General features: G+C 43.7%; 1 protein-coding gene across 12 annotated transcripts in view; it reads left to right on the top strand.

The window, feature by feature from the left end:
* The window catches only part of SYNE1 (spectrin repeat containing nuclear envelope protein 1), a 501,442-nt gene that overhangs the window by 455,140 nt on the left and 35,501 nt on the right, over positions 1 to 10,801 (top strand). For all 12 annotated transcript variants that reach the window (XM_073337684.1, XM_073337695.1, XM_073337685.1 and 9 more), the window contains 2 exons: positions 5,566 to 5,753; positions 7,288 to 7,438. In XM_073337684.1, the coding sequence (XP_073193785.1) occupies positions 5,566 to 5,753; positions 7,288 to 7,438 (339 nt within the window). The remainder of the gene's footprint in view (positions 1 to 5,565; positions 5,754 to 7,287; positions 7,439 to 10,801) is intronic.

Below are 10,801 nucleotides of genomic sequence, written 5' to 3'. Positions count from 1 at the left end.
ACTTTTAACATAAAGAAGAAAGTATTTTTATTATAGCTGTTACTAGTAATATTCATTTGGTTTTTACAACACAGGTTACCTCAGCTACCTTTTCAGCCAGTTATGTCAGCACTAGTTTTTCTTTCTGTTTGATCTGTATATTTTTCCACATTTGTTTTCTCTTAGGGACATGTTATATCCCCAGCCCACACTGTCACAAACTATCACTCAACTACAGATCTCAAATTTAATTAAAAATGTAGCATTGCCTGCCAGAAACTAGGGCCTGATCCCAGTTCTGTGGCTCCCACACTCTGCTTTTACTGGCTCATCAGCCAAGTCTGAGTTGGAGGGGAACACACATAATAACTTTTCAGTTGCTCTTCTGGGGCAGTTAAAGCAGTATGACCTGAAGGAGAGTGAGTGTAACCTCACTGCAATCCGGCCAACCCTGGAAAACTAGTCAAATTTCAAAGGCCATTTTTTTTCTCTTTTTTGTTAATTAGGCCACAACAAATGTGAAACATGGCAAGGTGTTACAGAATGTCCCTTCTGTTTCCTTGCAGGTAGTGTTACTCTCCATCTTTAACCAGCCATTTGAATCATGAGGTATAATCCAAATGTAGTCAGCAATTGGGCAGGAAATTTTTCTTACAGATATCCAGGAATAATAAGAGATCATTTTCACAATCTGTCTCACAAGCACCAGTAACGTGCTGAAGACAAATATGTTGAAATGACATTTCAAGATGGAATGTCAGTTCCAGTGCAAAAAGGTCATGAAAACCAAGAAGTGGAGATTAATAATATAGGATCACATCTGAGCAATGCAATTCTTGAGGATGATGCAGATGGCATACATTGATGTCCTGTACCATGCATGTCCTTTGTAGTACTCCCAAGAGTTAAAACAGTCTTAGGAAATACATGAGCTACAATAGTGGGGATTGCTGGTGCTAAGGGCAGATCAGCAACTAAACTTTGTGAAAGTAAAAGCAGTAGAAGTAAAAGCAAATGTACAGTAAATCATTTATGGATGCAGACTGTAATTTAAAAACACTGAAGTGTTCATCTGTGGATTGATTTGTCCAAAAAGGCATTCACTAAATTCATGGCAACAACTGACTCATGTTTGAGTTCCATTTCAAAAAGGTGATTCAGAGGTTATGCTATGTGCAGACAAATAATACAGCTGAGGCAGTCACAAGGGAGGAGGCAAGATCTATGTTCATTTAACCAAACTTGTGCAAATGGTTGGTTCTTTATTCACTGGTCCCTATGTAATCTAGAATTCCAAGGCCACAAAATTTACTGCAAAATCCATACCATGGTGTGGAATTGTACTAAAAAAAAATCTCTTTTCAGTTTGTTTGGTTGTTTTAATTGGCTTTTAGCCCCTAGCATTGGAGAGAAAACCTTGAAAATGTGGCTTACTGCAACCCATGCATCTTTCTTTTCTTGAGCCTGCAAGCATCCTGAAACAATGACTCTGAGAGGTGTGGTCTGAATAGGCTATGAAATCTGAAACCTAAAGATGACAATTAAAAAGTCAATATTGTTAAGTATTTTACTGATGATCGTCACAGGAAAAACACCCAGTAAATGTGGCTATCCTAGCTGCAGGCTCTCTGGGAAATGTAATATTAAAATAAATAGTACAAGTGCTATTGAACTACTTTTTCATTCATTTTCACTAAAAAGCTCCATTTTCAAAATAAAGCTGCCAAAGAATTTCCAGTTTGTTTTAACAGTGTTACAGAATGTTGGGACATTGCCAATCTTAATTTTAAAATTGCCAGTGATGGAGACTCCAACATGATCTTTGGTAAATTGTTCTAGTGGATACCCTGACTCTTAAAATTTACACCTTATTTCCGGTCTGAATTTGTCTAGCTTTAACTTCTAGCTATTGGATCATATTATACATTAGTCCACTAGATTGAAGAGCCCATTGTCAAATATTTGTGCCCCATGTAGGTACCTGTAAACTGTGTTCAAGTCATCCCTTAACCTTCTTTTTGTTCGACTCGAGCTCAGTCTATTTAATTTATCACTATAAGGCATGTTTTCTAATCCTTTAATCATTCTTGTGACTCTTCTCTGACCCTTATCAACATCCTTTGTGAATTATGGACACCAGAACTGGACACAGTATTCCAGCAGCAGTCACACTGGTGCCACAGCCAGAGGTAAAATAACCTCTCTACTGCTACTGAGGATTCCCCAGTTTTTGCATCCAAAGATCACAGTACAATAGCCTTTTAGCCACTGCATTGCACTGAGAACTCTTGTTCAGCTGATTGTCCACCCTGACCCCCAAATCATTTCCCAGGATAGAGTCCCCCATTGTTTAAGTATGGCCTACATTCTTTGTTCCTAGATGTATACATTTACATTTAGCCATATTAAAAAGCACGTTGTTTGCTTGTGCCTAGTTCACCAAGCAATCTAGATTGCTCTGTATCAGTGACTTGTCCTCTTCATTATTTACTATCCCTTTAATTTTTATGTCATATGCAAACTTTATCGATGCTGGTTTTATATTTTCTTCTAGGTCATTGATAAAAATGTTAGATAATGTAGGGTCAAGAACCGAGCCCTGTAAGATGCCAGTAGAAATACACTCACTTGATGGTGATTCCTCATTTACACCTATATTGTAAAAGCTATCATTTAGCCGCTTTTAGTCCATTGAATCTGTAAAATGTTAATTTGATATAGTTCTAGTTTTTTTAATCAAAATGTCATGTGGTTCCAAATCAAGCACTATTACCTTTATCAACCAAACTTGTAATCTCATTTTAAAAAAAACTTCGTTTGACAGGATCTATCTTCCACAAAGCTATATTGATTCCTTACCCACGTTGTCCACATGTCTCTAGTGTCGTCTTCACTTTTGTTGTGGATTTTACTATAGATGTATAGAGTTGGAAAGCTAACCACATTCAGGATAAATTTTTTAATTCCTATCCCCCCCCCTTAATTTACTAAAATGAGATGGACATAGATTAGTTAGAAGAGTGTAATTGCTGACACTAGGAGGACTGCTTTTTCTTTCCATGTTTATGAAAACTTCTGCGGAAAGTCACTTTTCTCCCCTATTTTCCCCGCCATCCCCAATTAAAAATAATATTATCATTGGACAGCTGAGAGGAAAACAACTACATTTCATATTAAAGATGTACTGATAGATAGATAGATATGTGCTACTGCTGCCCCACCTGCGGAACATGTCAAGAGACACCCTCTTGACTTACCGAAGAATAGCATTACACGGGAACACAATATAGCAGAGTGAATGCCCACAGTGCAGTGGAACTTATTTATTTTTCTTGCCATTATTATTATTATTATTATTATCCTTCAGTATGACATCATAGGTATGGATGGTTGTTGTTTTTTAAGAAATAGCCTTCACAGCATAAAAGATACTTAAGCATGAAAAGGGGAAAGCTACGTTCTAAAACAGGGATGGGCAAACTTTTTGGCCTGAGGGCCGCATTGGGTTTTGGAAATTTTATGGCGGGCCAGTTAGGGGAGGCTGTGCCTTCCCAAACAGCCAGGCGTGGCCCAGCCCCTGCCCCGCTTCTCGCCCCCTGATGGCGCCCCCCCAAGACCCCTGCCCCATCCAACCACTCCTTCTCCCTGTCCCCTGACTGCCCCTGGAACCCCTGCCCCTGACTGCCCCCCGCCACCCCATCCAACTCCCCCTCCTTCCTGACTGCCCCCCTGGGACCCCTGTCCCCATTCAATACCCCCCCCCGCCCGTTCCGCACTCTCTGACCAACCCCCCCGCTCCCTGCCCCCCGAATTCCCCTGCCCTCTGTCCAACAACACGCCCCCCTCTCCCTGCCCCCTTACTTTGCTGCCTGGAGCACCGGTGGCTGACGGCGCTAGAGCTGCACCGCCCGGGGCTGGAGCCAGCCAAGCACCGTGCAGCACAGAGCACCGGGTCAGGCCGGGCTCTGCAGCTGCGCTGCCCCAGGAGCTAACAGCCCCGCTGCCCAGAGCATTGGCGCCCATAGAGGCTCCAGTGCAGACACTTGTCAACCTCATCATGTCTGTTCGTATATTCTCTCCCAGCGAGACTCCTGCAGGCATTCAACGTGTGCTAACACATTCATCATCATATGTATTACAGTAGTGCCTAAGGACCAGCCAAAAACAGGGCCCCTCTGTGCTAGGCACCCAACAAACACAGTACAGTAGATGGTCCCTGCCCTGCAGAGCTTACAGTCTAAACAGCCAAGACAGACGCAGCCTGGTTAGAACACATAAGCAGAGGGAACAATGTGATGGTAACAGATGGCTTGTTAGTTTCCACAAGGGGCTGAGCTAAATGGAAGGAAAAGGAAAAGAGGGTGATGGGGATGTGGGACAGGTGTGGAGTGACGCTGAGGCGAAGAGACTGTACCAGAGGGGTAGGGTTGGAGCAAACACCAATCAGCACAGGGCTGATAAAATCCAGTCAAAACTGTAGTAGGTTCTCTGAAGGTCCAAAGGTCCTTGTGTTGGCTGCTTCTGCTCCTATCAGCTGGAGTTTCTGACTGGCTCGTCTGCAGTTTTCTCCCAAGCCCATGTGGCGAGGGGCAGGTGAGGCACATCTGGATCCTAGAGCCCTCAGTGTGTGTGTCAGAGTCTTTCACCCCCTGTTCAGTAATCCCTGCTTTGCCTGCTTCTGTCCCTGTTAGCTGCCACTTTTTTCTCTTTTGAACTTCTGTTTTATGTTCTTGTGGGGAGGGGGAGAAGAGAACTGGGAAATTAAACAGTTCCATTGTAATATGGCAGTGGTGAGAAATGCTGATGAGACAAAAATTTCATTTTCTGTCATGAAGCTTTCAGAGTAACAGCCGTGTTAGTCTGTATTCGCAAAAAGAAAAGGAGTACTTGTGGCACCTTAGAGACTAACCAATTTATTTGAGCATGAGCTTTCGTGAGCTACAGCTCACTTCATCGGATGCATGCCGTGGAAACTGCAGCAGACTTTATTTATACACAGAGAATATGAAAAAATACCTCCTCCCACCCCACTGTCCTGCTGGTAATAGCTTGTGTGGGGGGGTGGAGGGTGAGAAAACCTGGATTTGTGCTGGAAATGGCCCACCTGATGATCACTTTAGATAAGCTATTACCAGCAGGACAGTGGGGTGGGAGGAGGTATTTTTTCATATTCTCTGTGTATAAATAAAGTCTGCTGCAGTTTCCACGGCATGCATCCGATGAAGTGAGCTGTAGCTCACGAAAGCTCATGCTCAAATAAATTGGTTAGTCTCTAAGGTGCCACAAGTACTCCTTGTCATGAAGCTATGACAGTTTACACCAGCTGAGGATCTGTCCTCTATCTGCAGGTTTTCTCAAGTACTGGATAGCTCTGTACTATCATCTACTGCTACTAACTTACTTGTTTATTGGTAACATTGCAGCAACGCCCATGTAGGTTGGGCATTTTAATACTCATTCAGCCTGATTCTTGTGAGCTTGCCTGACTTCTTATTTTATATTATTTTTAATAGTGTATTAAATGGCATATTTTCAAAGAGCACATGGTTTGGCTTACATATTTAAGCTTTGATTTCTTGACTGCAGGAGCTCCAAAGGGACATAGAGAAACACAGCACTGGAGTTGCATCTGTTCTCAACCTGTGTGAGGTACTTCTCCATGACTGTGATGCTTGTGCCACAGAAACAGAGTGCGACTCCATCCAGCAGGCCACCCGGAACCTGGACAGAAGATGGAGAAACATCTGTGCAATGTCAATGGAAAGGCGACTTAAGTAAGTACAAAATACTCTAAAACCCAAGAGATTCTCCAGATGTTTCAATCTGGGGGAAAAACGTTGCTATTTCTCAGATATTCACTTACCTGAGAAAATATTCTCCATATTTAAAAGCAGACCTCGTCCCACAACTTGCAAGGAGATCTACACAAGCAGGATTCTGCACTTGTGTGGAACCAGATTGATGTCACTGGGGTTATGTACAGTCCCAAAAGTCTGTCCATTGAATTGCAGGATCAGGACTCAAATTACATTTCTGCTACATGTATAATTATAACAACATTGCTTTTTCATCAACTGAAATGTTTTTTTCAGTGACTTATTTCATGTTTTAAAAATACATTGTTACAAAAACGTATTTGCAGTGGATATTCTTAAAACTAGATTTTTTTTACTGATGAATGCAAAAGAATGTCACCACATCCTTATGTTAATTCCAAGTAATTTATGACAGATATACTTAGTCATTTTAATGTTTGTTTGTTAAAAATACCAATACACTACCTTCTCCTGGTTCGGTTACCCTGGAAAATTTAACAATTCATGCTGCAACATTTTCGGTTTCCTGTAGGAATGGTTTGATTCTGCAGTTGAATGTTGTCTCTAGAACAGCAGTTCTCAAACTGTAGCAACCCAGGGACCCCCATTTTGATTTTAAATTTTTGTGGACCCCCAAGCTGGCTTCTGATTTTTCCCAGGGGTGCTCAACTCCCACTCAGCCCCGGACCCCGCCCCCACTCCACACCTTCCCCCAAGACCCCACCTTTGCCCCTCCTCTTCCCTGCCTCTTTCCTCCCCCAAGCATGCACTGTCCCTGCTCCTCCCCCTCCCTCCCAGCGCCTCCTGCATACTGCTGAACAGATGTTCCGCAGCATGCAGGAGGCACTGGGAGGGAGGAGGAGGAGGAGTTGATAAGTGGGGCCGACAGGGAGGCGGTGGAATCTCCTTCCTTAGATATTTTTAAGGTCAGGCTTGACAAAGCCCTGGCTGGGATGATTTAGTTGGGGATTGGTCCTGCTTTGAGCAGGGGGTTGGACTAGATGACCTCCTGAGGTCCCTTCCAACCCTGATATTCTATGATTCTATTCTATGACAGCCCCAGACATGACTCTCGGACCCCTCTGGAGCCAGACATGACTTGTGGACCTCGTGGAATACCCTTGTGGACCCCAGTTTGAGGACCACTGCTCTAGAACATTTGACTAATTGGAGTTTTTATACAAAGGGCTACATTTTGGCAAATGGCCAAATTTTTAGAACTCCTATTACAGCTCATAATGTTCTTTTTATACCAATTGTAAATGAGGATTTGCAGCACACACAAAAAAACATTGCTGTCTTATTCCAGCTTAAACTGGAATCAGCCAGCCATTTATGTTGTCCATTTATCAACCTTGCAATCAAGGCTTGGTTAAGAGCCAGTTATTTTTCAGTGCAGCCCTGATTCCCTATTGAAGCTTATGATCAGGCAGAACGATGCAGTCAAATGACCTCAAATCTAAACGTACCCTAATTTTCCATTTTGTCGCAGAATTGAAGAGACGTGGCGACTGTGGCAAAAGTTCTTAGATGACTATTCTCGCTTTGAAGACTGGCTGAAAATTTCAGAGAGGACAGCTGCCTTTCCTAGCTCCTCTGGTGTGCTGTATACGGTTGCCAAGGAAGAGCTAAAGAAATTTGAGGTAACTTATTATGTCTGAAATTTAATATCTCCAGATCCTATTACAGCAGCCAGCTGGTTCTCCTTTCAGTACATAAGCTGCTCAATACAGACACATGATACAGAAGAGTTGATGATTTTGCAGCTGTCCCCACTAGCATTTTTTTTAAGAAAAAAAATTAGAGGCTATAGATATATGGATATATAGATATAGGAAAAGACATACTAGGTCATCCAGTCTCTTACCGTATCAATGCGGGATTGTTCCTTACAGTGCATTGTCCAGGGTTCTGTCCAATTTAATTTTTAAATGTCCCAAATCCTTCTACACTTTCTCTTTGAAGACTATATACACCCTAAATATTTTCTTTTCCTATAGTTCATCCCATTGCTCCTGGCTGTAATTTCTGGTATTGTACCACCTTAAATAACTCCTCTCCTTTTTCATATTTACACTCTTCAGATATTTGCAAAGTGTTACCACATTCCCATCTTAGATCCTGATCCTGCAAACACTTACACTCACAAGTAACTTTACGCGTGTGAGTATTTGCTTCGATATCACTCGGACAACACACAAGCTAAATGTTTAGCATGTGCATATGTGCAGGGGTGGGGCCTGAGCTGGGGCAGCCGTGTTGTAGTTATTTAACTCATCTGTGTTTGTGACTAGTAACATACTGGACAGAGTGTATGTGTGGTGTGCAAATAAATGGAACTCTCTGGGGATTGTTCAGGTGAGTTAGTTTCAGTTTTCTTTCCTATTTGTGAACACAAGAAAATAAACTCTTTGGGCCTAGGCTTTGGAATGCTTCAGCCAGGCTCAGTTTTTATTATCTGTGTACAAACCTCTGGAAGCTATGGTCATTGTTGAAACACTGACAGACCTCTTAATTATAGTGAAGCCGAAGGCTACAGGATAATAATCATGTAAAGGTTGAGATTTATCTGGAAAAGCAATATTCTGTTTGCAGTCCTGCCCATTTGTTCCATCCTCCCTCCATTCAGTGACCAGAGTCTAAATCATGTTTAGTGAGTTACTGTAAATGAGAGACTACATGCATATCTCAGCTGTCTCCTGCGATCACAGCTGACCTGACTTTGCCCTAAGCCTGTTTGTCTATGCTCTCTCACTGTGTTAGCCTTTATATACTGACCTTTACCTTCCAACACACACCACAGTACTCTCACACAGATATATGGAGCTTAGACTGCAGACAAGGACAATAGTTTTTAGTCTAGTACTCCTGTTTAAATTGGTACATCTACATGTACATACAGCTACTATCATCTCAAAGTAGGGATGTAAGTCCAAAATTAGTGTGGGGGCAATCATGTGGGGGCAGCCCTGACCAGAGGTAGAAAATTGAGTTCCTTCAGATTGTAACTGTACTTTTTTCCTAATTTTATTCTCCTATCCATCCCACCAATAAGATTAAAACCTTTAAGAACTTTAGCAAAGCACATTAGATGGCTTCAGTTATTTAGTATGTCATGAGCTCCATTGTACAAAATCACACGGTAGTCCAGTATTACACTGAGGCTGTAATGCAAAGAGGAACATAAGCAAATGAATTACTGCATAGCTGAACTGAACATTGGAAAACATATATAATTGGTCTTTTGCTAAACAAGACTTGATAATAGGTGAGGTGGCATTGTAAATTTACACAGAGTTGTAGATTACAAGGTTAAATCTTCTGAGTTAGTAAATCAGTGGTCAGATTGATGCCTCTTCCATGAGAGAATGTGCTTCTGACTCCAATTACAGAACCGTGTGTTGGTTGCTTTCTTCTTTCATTGGCATTTAAACAAAGAGAGTAATTATAGTGACAAGAACCCTTCGGTGTATTTGGTTGTTTTAGACTAGCTCCTTGAGCTATCCCTGTGGGTTCATTGCACAAAAGTGCTTATTTTCATTTTTAATTAACATGCATTCTGGCAAGTGACAGGATTGAGGCAATATACATCTACATAGCTGATGATGATGATGATTTTGTATTCGGGTCCACTAGAATATTTGTTTTCCAGTGCTATCATTTCTCTCCCTCCTCCTGTCCTCATAGTCACTTTTTCTTTGAGTGCTTGTTCACGTCCATTCCACATTAGGTGTGTGCATGCCGTGTGCACGAGCGTCGGAAACTTTTTCCCTTAGCGGCTCCCGTCGGGCCAGCGGGGGGCCCCCTGAGTGGCGGCACTGCGTCGTGCATATATACCCCCTGCCGCCCGACCCCCTCCAGTTCCTTCTTACCATCCGTGGCGGCGTTGGAACAACCTCTCTCTCTCTCTCTCTCATATGAGAGCAGTCCCTTAGCCTTTCTCAGAGTTAGATAGCTGTTATCAGTTATCAAAGTAGCAGCCGTGTTAGTCTGTATCCGCAAAAAGAAAAGGAGTACGTGTGGCACCTTAGAGACTAACAAATTTATTTGAGCATAAACTTTCGTGACCTACAGCTCACTTCATCGGATGCATCAGTTAGTTAGCATACCTTTGTTGTGGACACTTAAGTGATTAGGTGCTTGGAGGCTTCCAGTACCCGCCCCGGGCCGTGGGGCATGCCGCAGGCCCACGGGTTTAAGGCTTGTGCCACGTGCCCCAAGCCTGTGCCAGTTTGTGACTCATGTCTAAGTTGCCTGGGGGAAGAGCATCAGACTGAGCGGTGTAAGATTTGAAAGGTGCTCAAGCCAAGAACAAAGAAAGAAAGAGACTTTCGTTTGAAGCAGTTGTTGATGGAGGCTGCATTGCAGCCACCGGGCCTGGAGTGCCCGACATCGGCTCCGGTTTCCTCAGTGCGTAGTGCCCCGCAGCCGTCGAGACACCCAGCATGGGCTAAACATAGAAAGCTATCGGCCCCAGAGCACCAGACTTAGGCCCCAGCACTGCTTGTCCTCCCCGGTGCTGCCCATGGCATAGCCAAAAGGAAGGCGCGGACGTTCCCCCTCATTGGAGGCCGGCACTTTCCAACGTCCTGAGCACCGATAAGAGCGGGAAGGCCACTGTACCAGCATTGGCATCGGTGGCTTCGGCACCACGAGTCCCACTGAGCTCAGGCCTAAGTGAGCTCAGTGTGGACAATGAGCTCGAGGACATAATGGATCAGCTCTCCACATCTGGCACCTTTGAGGTGGCGAATGACCTCATTGAGCTGTCGGCGACGAGCCCCCTACTGTACAGGGAGAATCCTCTGGCACCCATGCCATGAGTGCCATCGAGGGATAGGCCAGCTACGGTGTGCCATTCAAGGACACTGTCCCGGAGTTGGTCCCAGTCGAGCTCCGTGACTGCAGACTCCCAGTTACCCACGGCTCAGAAGGAAGTCGCGGTACTGGGAGTGGGTCAGTGCAAGGAAGTAACGGAAGGGGCACGACGCTCTCCAGCACCACTT

Source organism: Lepidochelys kempii, chromosome 3 (assembly GCF_965140265.1).
Source record: "Lepidochelys kempii isolate rLepKem1 chromosome 3, rLepKem1.hap2, whole genome shotgun sequence".
Classification (NCBI taxonomy): Eukaryota; Metazoa; Chordata; order Testudines; family Cheloniidae; genus Lepidochelys; species Lepidochelys kempii.
Note: the sequence above shows the minus strand (reverse complement) of the source record. Positions and strands in the feature narration are given on the sequence as shown.